The sequence below is a fragment of the Octopus bimaculoides genome, chromosome 18 (genome assembly GCF_046866305.1).
Source record: "Octopus bimaculoides isolate indiv1 chromosome 18, ASM4686630v1, whole genome shotgun sequence".
Taxonomy (NCBI): Eukaryota; Metazoa; Mollusca; class Cephalopoda; order Octopoda; family Octopodidae; genus Octopus; species Octopus bimaculoides.
The window spans coordinates 31,013,522-31,034,329 of NC_142945.1; the positions used below are offsets into that span (position 1 = coordinate 31,013,522).

Consider the following 20,808-nt stretch of genomic DNA (forward strand, 5'->3'; position numbering starts at 1 on the left):
ATCTCAACATTGGTTTCAAAAATTTCATAGTGAAGAGGAGAGCCTTCAAAATAAAGACGAAACTCTACTACATCCCAGCTTACTCTCTACACTTCTCTTTTACTGACTTCTACTTTTTCAAGCATTTCCTGCCAAAGAAGGCCTTCAACAAGCATGCACCAGCTCAAAAGTCCTTTAAAAAGGTCATCAGTTTCAGGACTTCAGAATTCTATGCTATTGGAATAGATAGATTTGTTTTTTTATGGGAAAAATGTATACATTAAAATGTTTGTATTTCAATTAATAAGATTTATTCTGAGCTGAGATATTTCTCTAAAGTTGATGATTAAAAACTACAATCTGGCACCAACCAGATATTACACACAACTATATTCTTATGCTTCACACATTATTGATAGAAAAGGCTATTCAGTGACCGTACCACAGTCCTCTATGTTTTAAAAAGCAAGAACCAGCTAATTTAGAAAATGCCTTCAATGTGATGTACATATCAAAGGACAAATCATCAGAAAACTTCTGATGTCAATTATATAAACATAAAACTCCATATTTTGTTATTTTCTTTTAGCATTTATCTGTTTCCTTTTTTGAATTCAATCTACATATCATACAACAATAACGAAAATTTTATGCCTTTTAATAAAGCAGTAAAAGTGCCTGTAAAATTATTTGAATAAATATTTTTAAAAACCTTACTTTGTGGTTTCTAGAGTTATCCAGGTAGACAGCAATTGCTTCTGGACTCATGTAATCAGGTGTCCCCATCAGTATCTCCCGGTTAATGCCAGTTTTACCAGTCTGTATTACATCAGCAATGCCAAAATCTATGAGCTTCAATTGGCCTCCAACAATCAGGAAGTTTGCAGGTTTCAAATCTGAATGTACTATATCTGAAAAGAAAATATTTTGTTTTCATTTAGTCAGAGCAAAAAGGACTCACAATCCATTTCAAGTCTGTCATGAATGGTGTGAAGAAATTATCATTAGGCCCAGCTTGAATGCCTAGAACAAAGTGGGCCCTATTAAAAGTACCAAAGGGTCAGGTGGTGAAATGCTATTGTAATAAATTGATTTAAAACATGAGGTAATCTACTGATGATCAACAGTCCTCTTTAGCACGGCAAACTTTTAATGAAGTCAGTCACTGGAGAAAGACAAATGAGGTAAAATTAAAAACCTGGAAGTCAACAGAATCACTTACACTAATAAAAGGGCCACTTCCAGAAGTGAAATCTTTTTGAAAAACCTCCCAGAATTTTCTTGAGAAACCTCCTATCATTACTAACGATCACATATTACAAACTGAATATTAAAATGGCAGGCTTTCTAATATAAGCTAAGATTAAAATTGAAATGACTCTTGTTTCGGAAAAATTACTTCTCAAGCTAGGGAAAACTGGAACATTTTATGATATATTTCTTCAAACGTCTACAATCAATAAATGAACTGAAGGCTGTATCATTCTTTCCCTTAAAAAAGGGCATGTTACACTTAGTTTAGAATTAGCAGAGTATTAAATTAATGGCTACTATAGCTAAAATCACACTATCGTATCCAGCTGTAGCCCAAGAAAATTCTTTTGGAAAACTGGAATGAATTCAGCAAGAATTGCTCAACAACTGGTTGAATATTTACTGCCAGATGAATTTTAAAGGATGTTTGAACAAAGAATTTAATACTACATTATCCAATATAATCTTAGATATATAATTTCTGGGATACTGAGGTATGATTTAATGAAAATTTGACTATTTCTAGCAGGTTCCTTTGTTGGTTTATGTTTTATTTAGTACCCATGGTAGGTCATTAATTCATCATTTTAAGGTTTGTGTTTCTATACAAGTTAGCTTTAGGTCATTGCATACATATTAGCATTCCTAGATCCTCAAGATGTAATCTCAAAAATTTTTTCCTGTTTCTTTAATAACCAGTCACTTTTTCATTTCACTTAGTGTACCACTTTCTTATGCGTCCAACAGATCATACATAAATCATTCTTCTGCAACCTTCACATGGTGTTCTTGTTTGGTGTCTTATATCGCCAGGTTGTATGATGCACTTTACATACACCTCTTACAATATAACTAATGTACAAAGAGACGACTGATTTGCTACTAAGGAAAATAACTTCATAACTTCTCTCACTATTTTTATGCTAACTCTCATACTTTCACTTAAAACTTATACCAGCATTAATTAAGTCTCAAAAGCTAAAAGGAGAAAGGAGAAGCCTGAAATAATATATAGCACTGCTAAAAAGTAGTTTGTGGTCAGATCAGCTTACATGGAACCACCTTGTAAGCAGTTTTATGTCTTTTAGATAGAGCAGACAATGATACAAAACACTATTACGCTTGCTAATATATTGTTTCCTTTTTAACAAATTACTTCTGCTCTTGAGAACTAAATACTCCAAAAAGCTAGAGTTATACAGATTAAATTAAGATTTGAGTATTTTTCACAGATGCAAAGATTCAGACTTGCAATAGAGAAACTATGTGAATTGAAACTGCCAGATTCTGCTTGCTTGGAACTTGCAATTTCTTATATTGAATTCTGACATGGATCACAAAGAAACTGTGTTGTGATATTTGTTTTACTTCACCAAATGAAGCGAAATGGTATCAACTGAGAATTAAAAACATTTCATTTGATAAGGTACAAGACTAATTTTTGTAATTTATTATGCTACATTATTTTACTATATTATTTTACTATGCTAACTCTTTTTCATGATTACATTACTGAACACAACTATATTATAGCTAACAACAGTACAATATAACATATAATGCTGAAATATCTCCACATTTTCAGGCTTTGAAACACTTGTAATTCCATAAAATTGCAACTGTAATCTTAATGAAAACACCTGTACAACATAACTTCTTTATGACACCACTAATCACAATAAGAAACCACTAGAAAAATACCTGTATGACACAATACCTTCTTTATGGAGTACCAGAACAGCTTCTAGCATCTGGGTCCAGTAGCACATGACCATCACTTGTGGTATTTTTTTTGTCTTATATTGGCTACGGAACAAACTTGCAAGGTCAATGTTGCCAAACTCCAATACCAAATTCAAACAGTTCTTCTGATAGTCAAGTTCACTAGAAAACAGATACATGACAACATTAGTCTGGCTGAAAGGAATGTCATATACAGAATAAACAGAAATAGTAATCATTGGTTTACTATGGCTCTTCAAGGCCACTGCAAGTGATGGGTTGTCAGTTTTGCAGAGTATTTCTGGTATTCTGGGCAGCTCTCATATGTTCTGTGTCATAGTAGACACTAAGACACCAGTATCAGTACTTAATTGGAAAAAAACAAATATTGCAGTTTTGTGGCTTTCAATAAGATATTCACATTAAGCAAGACATACAGAATGAGACTATGAACAAATAGTATTTCTACTGTCAATAACCAATTTTTGTAACGCCAGATTTGTTATCACTGTTTTTCTATATCAGTAGAAATGAAACTTGTTTAAGCAAATAGTTGGTAATAGATATTTGCTACTGATGATGTGTGAAAAGACAAAAATCATGATTTAGCAATTCTACCACAGCTGGTGAATGCTTTCCATTTGCTTCAGATATACTTCTGTGCTATTTAGCACTATACATCAATAACAGAAGCTTACTCAAGATTAATATTGCAGTTTTGTGGCTTTCAATAGTATATCAATGTTAAGTAAGACATACCGAAAGCTATTAAGAACCAACATTGCTTCCACTGCTAATAATGGATTTATATATATTCTATTTAGTATACATTGTTCAGGTCTGCTTATCATCACTCATTTTGATCTTTGTCACCTCATTCATTAAAGCTCCCATTCACATTAATTTAGTTTTTGTTTCAAGCATTAAAAGTTAGGGTTAGGGTTAGGGTTAATATAATTGTAATGTTGGACAATACATAGGCATGATTTGGAACCTATTTTTAGTACTTGTGACATGTTGGGGCTGCCTTCATTCTGATATGTTAGTTAAAATTGTTGGTACTTTATACTTGCAATGATCTTTATATACATGAAGATTATATTTTACACTTACAGCCAAAGGCTAGGTCATGCTGGAGCAGCAGGAAAAAATCTAAAAATTATTTTATTGAATCTTGGGAGGGCCATTATGCCAATAATAAATACACGCATTGGTTCCATTTCAATTCTTTTATTATTAGTTCATGATATTTGTTAACCATTTAACCAATGAATTGTTTGATTAATTGTTCTGTGACTCAATCATCAGCTAGATTTGTTAGTCCTTTTGTCACTTTTTGTGACCTCATCAGTGACATACCCACTCTACTTCAAGTCTGTCTTGTAGTTTATGGATTCTGTATTTATATTTATAGGAATGTGTGAGAGAGAGTGTGTGTATGCATATGTACACCTGCATGCCTGTGTAGCATAAAGTGGATTCTGTCATTGTGTGAGAGACAACGTGTGTGTACTCATGTAATATATATATATGGTATGGATTCTTTGAAAAGTGTTAATGGTTAACATTTATGTATTTATCTATGTATGGTTGGTGTCTTTGTGTCTAACTCTCATACCAACCACATGATCATTTAATGTCCATTTTCCATGCAGGCATGGGTTAGACAGAAACCTGCTTCTCCAGCATACTGAGAATAAATGGCTTTACCGAAAAGGTTTTTTCATACTGAGCTATCCGGCATAATTGTTAATTATTAATTTTATTACTAATTGACGATTCCCTGCCCTGTATATCTATATTTAGTAATACCTCTAAGATGGTCAGCTAAACCGCAACAGGTCGTATGGGACTTTTTTCTATGCGGGACTATTTATGATACACACTGAATTGAATTCATTAGGGTGAGAGATTTTAGAATAGTGATGTTGTAGGAGAGAAATGTGTTCGCATGGATGATGGTACGCTTGCATTAAATGAGGATGCAAAGAAAGAGGTCTGGAGATGCCACTACGATAGATTGCTTAATAAAGAGAATGAATGGGAGAAAGAGAGCCTGCCATATGTCGACCCAATAGAGGGACCAGCTATCCGAGTTGATAGTACCAGGGTAGATAAAGCAATTAAGAGTATGAAGACCGGGAAAGCCCCCGGCCCATCAGGAATCACTGCAGAGATGCTCAAAATATCTGGCAGTGTTGGCTATAGCCTAGTCACCCGTATTACGAACCAGGTGATACACAAAGGAGTCATACCCAATGACTGGTGTAGCAGCACCATAGTCAACTGCTACAAAGGTAAAGGGGACGCTTTAGATACAAATAATTACAGAGGCATCAAGCTGTTAGATCAGGTTATGAAAGTTACAGAGAGGGTCATAGCCCAACTAATTAGGGAGCGAATCAATTTAGATGAGATGCAGTTTGGGTTCGTGCCAGGTAAAAGCACTACTGATGCCTTATTTCTAGTGAGACAGTTGCAGGAGAAATACCTAGCTAAGGATAAACCTCTGTACCTGGCTTTCGTTGACATGGAGAAAGCCTTTGACAGGGTCCCCCGATCCCTTATCTGGTGGTCAATGAGGAAACTTGGGATAGAAGAATGGTTAGTGAGAGCTGTGCGAGCCATGTACAGAGATGCTGCCAGTAAGGTGAGGGTTGGAAATGAGTACAGCAATGAATTCCGGGTAGAGGTAGGGGTCCACCAAGGTTCCGTCCTCAGCCCCCTATTATTTACCATAGTCCTCCAGGCAATCACAGAGGAGTTCAAGACAGGTTGCCCCTGGGAGCTCCTCTATGCTGATAACCTTGCCCTAATTGCGGAGTCACTATCAGAACTAGAGGAGAAGTTTCAGGTGTGGAAGCAAGGTCTAGAATTGAAGGGCCTTAGAGTCAACCTAGCTAAAACCAAAATCCTAATAAGTAGGAAGGTAAATAAAATACAAACCCCTTCAGGTAGATGGCCCTGCTCAGTATGTAGAAAAGGAGTAGGTAGTAACTCTATAAGATGTACCCGGTGCAAGCTATGGACACATAAGAGGTGCAGCAACATCAAAGGCAGGTTAACTAGCAAGTTAGTTTTTGTTTCTGGCAGATGTTCAGGTGCAATAAAGACTGCAAACAAACAGGAAACAACTTCTATCTCATTCCAGGGTGAAAAACTAGAGGTAGTCGATAGCTTCCGCTATCTGGGCGACCAAGTTAGTAGTGGGGGTGGGTGCGCTGAAAGTGTAGCTGCTAGAATAAGAATAACCTGGGCAAAGTTTAGAGAGCTCTTACCCCTGCTGGCGACAAAGGGACATTCACTCAGAGTAAAAGGCAGACTGTATGACGCATGCGTACGAACAACCATGCTACATGGCAGTGAAACATGGGCTGTAACTGCTGAGGACATACGTAAGCTCGCAAGGAATGAAGCCAGTATGCTCCGTTGGATGTGTAATGTCAATGTGAATACCCGTCAGAGTGTAAGTATCTTGAGAGAAAAGCTGAACATTAGAAGCATCAGTTGTGGCGTGCAAGAGAGACGATTGCGCTGGTATGGACATGTGGTGAGAATGGAGGAGGATAGCTGCGTGAAAAAGTGCCACACCCTAACAGTTGAGGGAACCCGTGGAAGAGGTAGGCCCAGGAAGACCTGGGCTGAGGTGGTGAGGCAAGACCTTCGTACATTGGGCCTCACCGAGGCGATGACTACGGACCGAGACCTTTGGAAATGTGCTGTGCGTGAGAAGACCCGGCAAGCCAAGTAAGATCGTTGCCAGTGCCCCTGGACTGGTTCTTGTGCGGGTGGCACATGAGATGCACCATTTTGAGCGTGGCCGTTGCCAGTACCGCCTGACTGGCTCCTGTAGGATTTTCGAGCGAGATCGTTGCCAGTGCCCCTGGACTGGCTTGTGCGGGTGGCACATAAAAGACACCATTTCGAGCGTGGCCGTTTTCGGGCGGGTGACACGTAAAAGCACCCACTACACTCTCTGAGTGGTTGGCGTTAGGAAGGGCATCCAGCTGTAGAAACTCTGCCAAATCAGACTGGAGCCTGGTGTTGCCATCCGGTTTCACCAGTCCTCAGTCAAATCATCCAACCCATGCTAGCATGGAAAGCGGACGTTAAACGATGATGATGATGATGATGATGATGGCCGATAAATTTCTTGATGTCTGCCTCACGTGGTCTTGATGTCGCATGGTCAAAATTTACGTGAGTTATTTAGACATTGGCAAATTTATTAAAATATTTGGCTGAAGATCGAAATGAGGTAATTTCTTACCACTAATCGTGAAACGTTCGTACCAAATTAATTAAAGGCAGGTTTGTTTTTTTACTCTTCTCTTCTGTCTTTTGTTCTGTGTGTACCATGAATATCGCTATCAATTAGAGAAAAATTTGTAGTTTTAGAATCAGTAGTTCTTTGGCTGCTGTTTCTGAATTCTCAGTATGTTGGAGAAGCAGGTTTCTGCTAATCCCTATATATTTATGATTATATATATATATATATATATATATATGGTCATCCTATAAATCACACAGTTTTCAATTGCATGAGCTAAAAGTTGGAGGGGGATGGGATAAACTACCTGCATCAACGTGCTATAAGAGCAGGTACTAATTTAATCTTGTTCTTATTTTCAGTCCAAGTTTTGAAGAGTGCAGTTCGATTTTAACAGTTATTTTTTCAAAGCTATAATGTAGGTGACAAAGGAGCATATTTGGCATATTTTGCTGTACGAATTCAATAGAGGCAACAATGCAAAGGAAAGTGCAAGGAATATTAATGCAGCATCTGGATATTGGACAATAAGCATAAGCCAATGTCAACAGTGGTTCCAGAAATTCCAAGTAAAAAACTAAAACCTAGAAGACGAGCCTCATCCTGAAAGATCTGTGGACCTTGTCGAGGATATCCTGCAAACCCTGGTGGAGCAAAATCCTATCATAACTGTTGAGGAACTAGCAGAGAAGCTTAGATTTGGTCATTCAACTATTCACCACCTTCATGCTATCAGAAAAGTCAGCAAATTGGGTCAATGAGTTCTTCACAAACTTTCCCAGTCTAATTCCACACAGATAGTCACCACACGGATAGTCACCACACGGATAGTCACCACACGGATAGTCACCACACGGATAGTCACCACACGGATAGTCACCACACGGATAGTCACCACACGGATAGTCACCACACGGATAGTCACCACACGGATAGTCACCAACGAAGTCTGAGTTTCCCAGCCATGGAGTTTTGTTTCATTCATTCTTTTTTCTTTTCCAGGTTATTTTGCATGCTTTCAACAAATGTGACATTGAAATCACACATAAGCGGCTCCTTTCCCCAGAAAAGAAAGGTTTGGCTACTATTTCTTGCATGTCCTGCTACCACGTAACAGGTATTTTGCAACCTTTATCACAAATAGCAGTTACATGGTGGCAGGGTGTGCTAGAAATAACAGCCAAATCTTTGGAGGTGAGATATGCTGAATGCACTCACAAAAAGTCTATAGAAAAAAACTATTTCACACCGAGGTTATGAACGGGACTTTTATGAAATATTTATCATATTTTTAAAGTCAGTTTCACTTTAAAATATTGTGTCTATCATAAAGTGTCTAATGGAAAGGTTGGGGTTTCTTCCCTTTCAGGGTGAAGTTATTTTTGGAATATTTTCCCATTATGCACCGCTTTGGGTATATATACCCCAAAACCCTGAATAGCTCAATAACTACTGGTCCAATTTACATGAAACTTGTTTTATTCTGTTCGTATTGACATTTCAGGCGCAATTTACTTTTTAAGTATTTTCCCATTATGTACCAGTTTGGCTGTGCAACATTGCAAGCAAGATTGAACTTCACTTTTAACAGAATATACATACATATATATATATATATATATATATATATATACATACATATATATATATACATACATATATATACATATATATATACATATATATACATATATATATACACATATATATATATATATATATATATATATATATATATATATATATATATATATATATATATATATGTATATATTATACATCATAATTCTTAATTCTTATTTTCATATTCATATTTTATTTTTATTCTCATTTTACTTTTAATTTATTACTTCTACCTTTGTTTGTTTGTCTGTGGACAAGATATCTCAAGAACTACTGGATGGATTTGGATGAAACTTTCAGGGATGTTTGGTCTCGTGACTGACACAAACTGATTAGATTTTGGGATCGATCTGGACAACGATTCTGGGTTATTTGTTATATTTACTTTACTTTACATGATTACAATCTTACACTAACTTCCAAGTCTTTCTCAATTATCTCCCTTTGGGTTGTTTCCAAAGTTTTGTTTTCATTTCTGTATTATGAATTTTACCTGCATCTCTATCTTAGTAGAAACTGATGGATAAAGAAATCAAACTACATAAACAAATGGCAGCAAAACCATTCAGAAATTAAATAACACTCACATATTTTTATAATATATATATATATTATATATTAAACATACATATTAACAATTTACAGTATACTTACATATATGCATACATCTATACATCGATCTAAAACAAAAGGAATACTAAAGGAAGGCCGGAATTTAAGAGAAGAGCAAACCAAAAGGACTCATGTTATTCGTTTAAAAATTCCTGAGTAGAACTTATTATTACTTCCATCTTTGAAGCTATTTTGAATGGTAAATTTGTTCATCACTACATATCTTTCACACCTTCTTCCTTTAGCCTCTCCCAGTAGCTCATTTGATTCACCAAATTAATCTTCTTTGTGTAGTAGCACTTCATTGCCTCAGGTTCCACCACCAGTTTGACATTGCAGCAACCATAGTTGGGAGCAGTAATCTAGACAACTAAGAATGAAAGTTCTCCTTAGGAGTAGCAAGGTGGCTGTTTCTCTGGTTCTGCATACTCTAAAGATCCATCCAGCTATTAGCCTGCACAATGTTGCTATCTTGGTAATATGTACATAGAATGTGGATTCTCAGGTCACACACTGATTCCAACTCTAGGATTGCACTATGCACTGGTCCTGTGTATTTCGAATGTAGTCTGTTTGTGGGCTGATAGTTGAGTGCTTGAAACTTCTCAGCATTGAACTGCATGTTATTTTCATCAACCCATCTGTATATTGCATGCAGGTCATTTTGTAGTTTTAGTATGTCATCAGGGTCCCTGACTACCTGTGATACTTCTGTATCATCATCATAGCTGGTGAGAGTGGCTAACTGTACAGCTGAGAGCATATCTGAGAGAGCCATCACAAGAAAAGGAGTGGTCCTATTACAGTTCCTCGGGGGACTCCACTGCAGATTGAAGTCTCCTTAGAAAGAGCACCATTGGCTGTGACTGTGACTGTCTGAGTTCTGTCTTTTAAAAAGTCATGCAGCCACTCTACCAAATTTCCAGAGATACCAAGGCTACATAGTTCGTGATATATCAACCCATGATCAATTTTGTCAACATCCACATTTGAGAGATTGAGCTGCTGTTTCAGTACCCAGTTGTAATGCTGCAATAGCTGTGTGAGGTAGCTTCTTTCCATACAAAAACCATGTTGTGTGTTTGTGAGCATATATACATAATATGGAATAACCTAGGATAAATGACCAAATTTGTGGGAGGAGCAAAGCCTTTGCCAAGCCAAAGTTAACATGGTGGTAGAAGAGTGAGGTTGAAAGGGACATGAAGGAGATGAGATAAGTTTGGAAAGAATAAAAAAGCACAGTAAGCGAAGAACCATGTTAGGTAGCTAATGGGTAGCTAGGCAACATGTTTGTCTAGCAAGAGCAAAAAGAAGAAGTGTGCCAACATCTTACAGTATGAAGATCAAAGACAAGAGGTTTTCCAGTTTGCTAGACAGTGTATCAGAGAGAATCAGGATCTTGTAGATGAAGAGTGTGTATTGATAAATAATGACTGCATGATTCTAAAAAGAAAGAGGCATGGAAGTGCTACTATGAAAGGCTATTAAATGTGGAGAATGATTGGGAAAAAAGAATTCTTCTCAATGTGAACCCAATAGAGGAACCAGCTAGCCTAGTTGATACTAGTATGCTAGATAAGGCAGTTAAGGATATGAAGACAAGGAAAGCCTATAGTCCATCAAAAATTACTGTTGAGATGCTTAAGATATCAGGTAAAGTAGGATACAGTCTAGTCACACATACAGTTACTCAGGTTATTTAGGAAGGTGTCTTCCCTGATAACTGGCATAGCAGCATTACAGTCAGCTATTACAAGAGTAAAGGAGATGCCTCTGAAAGAAGAGATTACAGAGATATCAAATTAGTCAAGAAAGTTACAGTACAATTAATTAGAGATAGATGAGATGCAGTTTTGTGCTAGGTAGAAGGACTGTTGATGTTATCTTTTTAATTAGACAACTGTAGGAGAAGCATTTAGCTAAGAGTAAAACATTATACTTTGCATCTGCTGACCTGGAGAAAGCCTTCAACAGAGTCCCTTGCTTTGTGATATGGTTGTTACTGAGGAAGCTAGGATAGCTGAATGGTTTGTGAAAGCTGTACAAATCATGTGCAGGGGTGCTGCCAATAAGATGAGAGTTAGCTATGAGTTAGCATTCACCAGAACTCAGTTCTCTGTCTCCTCTTATTCATCATTGTCCTCTAGGCCATAACATAGGAACTTAAAACTCACTGCCCCACCTCCAAACTATTATATGCTGATGATAGCAGAATCCATAACAGAGTTAGAAAAGAAATTGCAGGCACAGAAGCAAAAGCTGGAATCAAAGGGTCTTAAAGTTAACTTAGCAAAAGACCAAAGTTCTAGTAAGCGAAAAAAATCAGACAGGACCCTATCCCTATCAGGGAAATGGCTCTGCATGATATGCAGTAATTCCATATGGTGTATCTAGTGAGAACTGTGGATAGACAAGAGGTGCAAATGGAATTACAGGATGTTTTTAGAGAAAGTAGTTTTTGTATATGAAAGATTCACAGATGCTATAAAGTCCAAAGCCACATGCAAAACTGATTTTCTCAAATGACCCTATAGGTAGAAAATAGCTTCTGTTATCTAGGGAATGTAATTTGCAGTGGTAGATAATGTTCTGAAAGTGTAGTCACTAAAATGAGAATAGGATGGAAAAAGTTCAGCGAGAATTTTACTCCTGTTGGCAACAGTCTCTTAGAGTGAAAGCAGAAATCACCATCTGATACTTGTGTACAGACAGTGTTGCTACATGGTAGTGAGATGTGGGACCTAAATGCAGATGACATGCAAAGTCTAGAGAGGAATGAAGCTAATACAATCCACTAGATGTGAAATATTAGTGCGCATGTATGACAAAGTGTGAATGTATTAAGGGAAAAATTTGGAATAGAGGAATCAGAAGAGCATACAAGAGAAAAGACAGCACTTGTTTGGTCATGTGATGCGTATGGATGAGGACAGTTGCATAAAGAAGTGCTGATCACTTAGAATGGACAGAACATGTGGAAGAAGGAGACCCAGGAACACATGAAAGAAAGTATTGAAGGCTGATCTCAAGATGCTGAGCCTTATGTTGATTACAAACAACGAAGATGACAGGCATCTTGCTATGCTTCAGAAGACCCATCCATTACAGCAAAAATTATACCTAAAACCACTGTTATGTTTTTGTATATGAAAGGCCTCGACCTCCTCTCTAGCTGATATGCCAAGTATTTCCTCCATCATTTTCACTCCCACTATCTATGGTACTATGCAGCTGCTGTAATTACCTATGAGTAGTATCAGAATATATTACATCTCATCCTTTGTCATCCCAGGTCACACTATTTCAAACACCTCCTTTCTGTGCCTTCAGTCACTGTTTTTCTCCTTTCTGCTATACTCTACTCCAAACACCTCTATACTGCTATCATTCTTAATGTCCTCCCATATGTACTATCATGACCCACCTACTATAACCACTTATGTATCCCTGTATCTTCCTCTCTGCCACTCTTGCTCCTTGAACATCATTCTACTACTTTCTGTTCTATTTTCCTTCCTGATCCATTCCTCTATCTCTCACCTTACTCCTCTACACAGTGGTATTTCCCATCATCTGCACTCCAACTTGTTTATCACTCACTACATTAACCTCTATCAGTGTACTCCTCCATCACACACTTATGAAAGCATTCATTCTCTCATTCATTCCCATGATGCACCATCCATGTCCTCTCTTATGCTCACCTTCTTGTTGCTTAAGAGTTTGGTCCAGCAACCATTACTACTTTTCTCTTATCTCCTTCAGTCATATATCTCCTCTATAGTATGATAACTGTGCTTGTCCCTCTATCATACTTTCAATGCCTGGCATATAGGCACCCATCTCCACTTTCCCCATTCAAATACTTGCACTTAGTAGTGGGAGTTTCTTCCAGTTCCTTTCTCTCAGTTCTTTTGTCTTGCAACCTCACTAGTGTCAGTGGTATGAAAAAAGAACCCAGCTGCAGAAATTATCACTGGATCTCAACTCTGGTCTGTAGCTCACCGATTCCTTGTCAAACTATCCAATCCACACCACTTGCCTGCCTGCCGGCCTGCGTATGTCTGTCTGTCTGTCTGTATGTATGTATCTATCTATCTATCTGCCTGTCTCAAGCTCTCTCACTATGTATCTATCTCTCTATATTATTAGTTGTTATGATAGATAGCTTTGAATTTCTGTCAGGGATATCATGAAGGGGTGAGATATATCATCATTTAATTTCCATTTTCCATACTGGCATTGGTTGTATAGTTTGATAGGAGCTGTTAAGGCCGGGATCCACACCAGGTTCCATTGTCTGGTTTGGATTGGTTTCTATAGCTGGATGCCCTTCCTAACACCAACTACTTTACAGTGTATTGTGTGGTTTTATGTGGCACCAGTGTTTTTAATATGGCTCCAGCACCAACAGGGTCACTGAGTAACTTGCAGCTGGGAGGGCGAGTAGCAGTGAGAGGGTGTGGCTTTGTGCCAGTTGAGAGATTAGAGGTATAGAGAGACAGGGGTAGGTATCCTGCTGTAGAGTAAATATATGAAAACTTCAGTTGAAAAAGAAAGGAGGATGGGTTAGAGAGTAAGATAAAGAAAGCAGGTGAGTAAGAGAATAAGATAAAGAAAACAAAAGTGAGAGAGATGGAGGCGAAGATGTGTCAGGATATATTCTCAAGGGACATAAGGAGTGGTGAGAGTAAGTGGGGTGATACAGAGATTTGGACTGAGTGGGTGAGCAGGGTAGAGGTGACTGAGGCAAATAATGGAGTGAACTATATGAGAGGCTCAGGGTGTAGGTTATAGTAGGTATATGGGGGCATTGAGGGTGGTACATAAGGTGTTAATGATGGAGAACAACACAAGGAAGAGAAGACACAGAAAAGAGGTGACTGGCAGAGACAGAAAGCAGGAGAAGAGAATGGGAAATGGAAATGTTATATGCCTGTTCTGTTCTCAGGTGATAGAGAGGTGATGGGTGTTAAGGGATGAAAGGTGGGAGGTGATGGTTGATGGGACAGAGAGGATGCAAGTGGGTATGGAGTAGAGTCCCTCACAAACAAACATTATTTAAGGTGGTTTAGGATATCAATTCTGCTGTGGTGGAAAGGTCTTCTTACTGTACAGTAAGGTCTCATCTCAGTGCCTTGAAACTGGTCTTCAGTACTTCATCTCATGTCTTCCTAGACCTCCCTCTTCCACAAGTTCCATCCACTTTAAGTCTTAGGCACATCCTTACACAACTGTCTACATCACATCTGCATCACATAAACAAACCACAGCAGACTTCTCTCTTGCACTGCATCTAATTCTTCTTATGCCTAACTTTTCTCTCAATACATTTACATTTTGTCATACACCCACACAAACATTTCACATCTAGTGGAGCATATTAGCTTCATTCCTCTCTAGCCTTTGCATGTTCTCTACTACCATGTAGCATTGCTGGTTGTACACATGCATCAAAGAATCTTCTTTTCACTGAGAGAGAGAGAGAGAGAGAGAGAGAGAGAGAGAGAGAGAGAGAAGAGAGAGAGAGAGAGAGAAAGAGAGAGTGGTGCCTTTCAATTCATTTTCACTTTAACCTCCTTTCTGCACCCATCCCCACTTTGTGATAAACATATGCACGTAAATTAGCAGTTTGGCAAAAGTGACCAATAGAATAAGTACTAGGCTTCCAAAGAATAAGTCTTGGGGTCGATTTGCTCGACTAAAGGCAGTGCTCCAACATGGCTGCAGTCAAATGACTGAAACAAGTAAAAGAGTAAAAGAGTATATATGATTGTGTGAATGTGTTTGTATAGATATTTGTACATGTTTATATAGATATACATAGATGACCATAAAATGATATGTGCAGTTTTATATGTATGTATGCGTGCAGGGGTATATATATAGATTTATATTTATTTCTTAATTGCTCACAGGGGACTAAACATAGCGGGGACAAACAAGGACAGACAAAGGGATTAAGTCGATTACATCAACCCAGAGCGTAACTGGTATTTATTTAATCAACCCCAAAAGAATGAAAGGCAAAGTCGACCTCAGTGGAATTTGAGCTCAGAACGTAATGGCAGACAAAATACCACTAAGCATTTCACCCGGCATGCTAACGATTCTGCCAGCTCACCACCTTTAATATATAGATTAATATTAATTTATTAATGTCTTGTTTGTCTACATCTATCTATGTACCTATACATATCTTGGTTTGGCTTCACAAACGAAGATTAGGAAGGCTGTCCACGTCATCTGCAGGCATGCTCATGACTGACAAGTCCAATGTGGGAAAGGAAGGTCCGTGACCAGTGTCCACAGACGAAGGTAACATCCGGTGTGGTGTCAGAGGCGGCTCGGGCCTTCCTCCTGCGTCTCGTCTTTATGTGCATCTCTTCTGTGTTCTTCAAACTCATTGACCGCATTGAAGATCGTGTGGGGCCAGGCATCACAGTCCACAACCAGGTTTGTCCAGCATTGGTGGTCAACATGACATGCAGTGAGAGACTTTTTGAGGCAGTCTTTGTAGCGTTTCCTCGGGGTTCCTCTCTCATGGTGGCCGGTGGAGAGTTCAACAAACAAGGCAATCTTAGGAAGGTGATGGTTCTCCATTGTGGAGACATGCCCTGCCCATCGGAGGTGGTACCTCAGTAGCATGGCTTCAATGCTGGGGACCTCGGCCCACTCCAAAACTTCAATGTTTGTGACGAAATCACTCCAATGAATGTTGAGGATAGTGCGGAGACATCGCTGGTGGAAGCGCTTGAGGGGAGTGATGAGAACCACGGCCCTGTAGATGCTGATCCTTGTCTTGTTCTTCAGATTATTATTGTGCCAAACATGTTTGTACAATCTGCCAAAGGAGCTATTTGCCTTAGAGAGTCTATTGTCAATTTCCTTGTCTATCCTTGCATCGGATGAGACGATGCAGCCCAGGTATGTGAACTGCTGTGTTGATTTCAGTTCTGTACCACAGATAGTGATGTAGGTGGGCGGTATACCTCTTAGGGTGCAGGCTGGTGAAGTACCTCCGTCTTCTTGAGGTTGACCTCCAGGCCAAAGAGCTGCGAGGCATCCGCAAAGCAGGACGTGATGCGCTGCAGAGTTCACTCTGTGTGGGTGACAAGAGCAGCGTTGTCCACGAAGAGAAGGTGTCAGATCAGTCTCTCCTGGGTCTTGGTGTGGGCTTGGAGGCGGCATAGATTGAAGAGGCTGCCATCCAGACAGTACCTGACATACACCCCATCCCCATCCTCCAGATCTTCAGTTGCATGCTTGAGCATCATGCTGAAGAAGATGCTGAAGAGAGTCGGTGCCAGGACACAACCCTGCTTCACACCGTTGGAGATGGGGAAGGGCACTGACAGGTCACCGTTGAGTCTGATCTGGCCACGCTGGTTCTCGTGTAGCTGGATCACCATCTGTAGAAACTTGGTGGGACAGCCAAATCGTTCCAGGATAATTCATAGTCCTGTCCTGCTCACTGTGTCAAATGCTTTTGTGAGGTCAACAAAAGTAGCATAAAGTCCTCTGTTTGTTCTCGGCACTTCTCCTGAATTTGGCGCAGGGCGAACACCATATCCGTTGTCTCTGTTGACTCTGAAGTCACACTGGCTCTCGGGGAGGTTTTCTTCAGTGATGGTTGGTACAAGCCTGTTGAGCAGGATCCTGGCAAGTACTTTGCTATCGATGGAGAGTAAGGTGATTCTCTGGTGGTCGGAGCAGTCAGACTTTTCACCCTTGTTCTTGTACAGGGTTATCACAACGGTGTCGCAAAGATCCTAGGTAGCTTGCTCTGCTCCCAGCAGCAGACACGAAGATCATGGAACTTGTCATGGAGTGTTGGATCTCCATTCTTCCTGATTTCTGGTGGGATGCTGTCAATTCCTGCTGCTTTGTGACTCTTGAGTTGGCCTATGGCTTCAGTCGTCTCTTTGAGAGTAGGTGGTTCGTCGAGCTCCTCTTTCAGTGGAAGTTGAGGAACGCGATGGATGGCAGCATCCTGTATGGTACGGTTAGCACTGAAGAAGCTTTGGAAGTGCTCGGACCAGCAAGCGAGAATGGAGGTGTTATCAGTGAGGAGGTTCTGTCCATCTGGACTGCGCAGGGGACTCTGGACCTGGTGGGTGGGGCCATACACTGCTTTCAGAGCCTCATAGAAGCCTCTATAGTCTCTGAGGTCAGCACACAGCTGGTTTCTCCATGCCAGGTAGTCCCACAATTCGTTCTGTATTTTTCTAAGTTTGCGCTGTAGCGTGTTGCATGCAAGATGAAAGGTAACTTTCTTTACAGGACAAGTTGGTTGTGCAAGGTGGGCCTGATGAGCTGCCCTCTTCCATGCAAGTAATTCCTGGATCTCCTTGTCATTATTATCGAACCAGTTCTTGTTTTTCTTTGTGTGCACAAGAACTTCCTCAGATGTCTTAAGGATGGCTGATTTCAGGTTCTCCTACAAGATGTCTGAGGTGGTGTCATCAGTGCAAGGGTCCTCCTGGCACATACTGTGATGTTGAGTTTCTTTATGGGGTTACCTTTCTTCTTGGGTTTGGGTTTGAGCTGCAGTTTGAGCTTGCAGCGAAAAAGGTGATGGTCAGTGTAGCACTCTGCACTGGGCATCACTCTTGTGTGTAGAACGTCTTTCAGGTCCCGCTGGTGCACAAGCACATAGTCAAGTAGATGCCAATGTTTGGACCAAGGATGCATCCAAGTTGTTTTCAGACGGTCTTTCTGTTGGAAGATTGTGTTGGTAATAGCAAGTTGGTGCTCTGTGCAGAACTCGAGCAGGAGGCGCCCGTTGTCGTTACAGCCACCAACGCCATGTCTTCCAAGGACTCCTTTCCAAGCCTTAGAGTCCCTCCCAACTCTTGCATTGAAGTCGCCAAGGATCAGGATCTTGTCATTTGCAGGGGTGTTGTTCAAGAGTCAGCCTAGGCATCTGGGTAGTATACGCCTGCTGAAAACCATTGATCTTTTTCTCTCTTTCGCCATGGTTTGGATGGCATGGGTGGGAGGGGCTCATCTCCAACTCTACTGGCAGATCCTGCAGACACTTTGTCCGCAGGATCTGCCAGTAGAGTTGGAGCAGAAACACTGAAGAGTGTGAGATGTTGTTTGCTCTCCAGTGGTAGGCGTATGGATATGATGCAGTTCGAGTGGCCTATGGGTAACGTTTCCAGTTTGGAGGTGGTGGAATTCCTCACCTTGAGTCCTACACCCGACAGGCATCTTCCAGATGATGGTTTTCCAGACCAGAACAGGGTGTAACCAGCGCTGCATTCTTTGAGGCTGCCTTCGTCAGCGAAGCAGACCTTGCTGAGAGCTGCTATGTCAATGATGAGGCGGGAGAGTTCATGGGCTACGAGAGCCGAATGACGTTCCGGGCGGTTGCTGTCAGCTTTGTCAACCATGGTCCTGACATTCCAGCAGGCAACTATCAAGTCCTTCTTACTTTTCTTCGGTTTTGTTTCCATGTTTGTTCGACCATTCTGAAGATGCCCGTTGACTGTGGCTAGCCAATTTGGTATATAGGAGACGAGCTTTGTTTAGGCGAACCTATTGTACCGCCCCTCTCCATGTGCAGCAGGCAGTGCTCTCCCTAAATAGGGCTGTCCGGTCAATCAGGATGCTGCCGAGTGGTGCCGTCGCCTCTGGGTCAGCAACCAGGCGACCAAAGTCCTGAGCTGCCTACATGTAGGATCGAGACTACGACTTCCAGTGATGTCTTCCACCTGCCGCTTTCGCCCCTTTCCCATCGCTGCAGGGCTTTTGGGATGGTTATTACTGAGGAAGCTAGGATAGCTGAATGGTTTGTGAAAGCTGTACAAATCATGTGCAGGGGTGCTGTCAATAAGATGAGAGTTAGCTATGAGTTAGCATTCACCACAACTCAGTTCTCAGTCTCCTCCTATTCATCATTGTCCTCTAGGCCATAACATAGGAACTTAAGACTCACTGCCCCACCTCCAAACTATTATATGCTGATGATAGCAGAATCCATAACAGAGTTATGGCCTGCGCTGGGGAGTTTAAAGTGAAGTGCAGTGCGTTCAAACTGGCCCCACCCTTTACGCACGAGGTTCATCTGCCATGGCGAAAGAGGGAAAAGGATCCATGGTTTTCAGTAGGCGTATACTACCTGGTTGCCTAGGCTTAAGTAGGGGGTCAGCTTAGGAGAGCTCACCCGGAGCCTTTGACTGAAAAGTCTGTCCACAAGGCAGCGGAGTGAGATCAGGGAGGCACACCCATTGGGAGACAATGACCAGTAGACTAATTCATACGCCTTTGTTTGGTCATTAACCAAACCGGGGTCCCAATGATCCTGAAATTAAATTTGAGCCATTGACCAAATGTTTCTTCCGCCTCTTCTGGAATACAATGCCTCGGGAGAGACAAGAGGCAGTGACAATACAATATGTACATTATACACACACAGACACACACGCACAAACACTCCACACACATGCACATTGTTGAATGGTCACTGACTACACTGTAGTTCTTCCGCTTTTGACAGGTCTTATTTTTTGTTCCACAGGGTGTCCAACAATTACCCGCCTCACCAAGCAAGCCTGGTGGTGTTGCCAGTTTAGTTGCCGATGACCTGACCATGTAACAGGTTGCACTGGACTACATGGTACCAGTAGCACTTGAGAACGACCTGACATATATATATATATATATATATATATATATATATATATATATATATAGGTATATATATAGGATTTTTGAGCGAGATCGTTGCCAGTGCTCCTGGACTGGCTCTTGTGCAGGTGGCACATAAAATACACCATCTTGAGCATGGCCATTGCCAGTACCGCCTGACTGGCCTTCATGCGGGTGACACGTAAAAGCACCCACTACACTCTCTGAGTGGTTGGCGTTAGGAAGGGCATCCAGCCATAGAAACTCTGCCAAATCAGATTGGAGCCTGGTGTAGCCATCTGGTTTCACCAGTCCTCAGTCAAATCGTCCAACCCATGCTAGCATGGAAAGCGGACGTTAAACGACGATGATGATGATGATATATATATATATATACATATACCTATATATAATATATACAGGGATTAGCATTGAGTTGCTACTCCAACATACTGAAAATTTAGAAATAGCAGTCAGAGAACTACTGATTCTAAACTACAAATTTTTCTCTAAATGGATGGCGATATTTTTGACTATTTGTGACGCACATGGAATAGATTTCTTTGGGGTGGGATGCCTGAACTCACTAGCCGATGAATTCGTAAGTGCCTTTCTTATCGTTGATTTTTGGTGTCGCATGGCCAAAAATTACCGTGAATTTTTTTAGAGACACTTTCAAATTTATCAGAATATCGGACTGAAGATTTGGA

The 20,808-nt window shown here is 40.4% G+C and overlaps 1 protein-coding gene across 6 annotated transcripts in view; it reads right to left on the reverse strand.

Annotated features, from left to right (window-relative positions):
- Positions 1–20,808, reverse strand: part of LOC106875756 (dual specificity protein kinase Ttk) — a 288,324-nt gene that overhangs the window by 78,715 nt on the left and 188,801 nt on the right. For 4 of the 6 annotated variants that reach the window (XM_052974191.2, XM_089365963.1, XM_089365964.1 and 1 more), the window contains exons 14-15: positions 2,951–3,117; positions 697–890 (exon numbers count right to left, since the gene is read on the reverse strand). In XM_052974191.2, the coding sequence (XP_052830151.1) occupies positions 697–890; positions 2,951–3,117 (361 nt within the window). Of the gene's footprint in view, positions 1–696; positions 891–2,934; positions 3,118–20,808 lie in introns of all 6 variants that reach the window. The other 2 variants (XR_016244973.1, XR_016244972.1) reach the window with 1 other exon arrangement.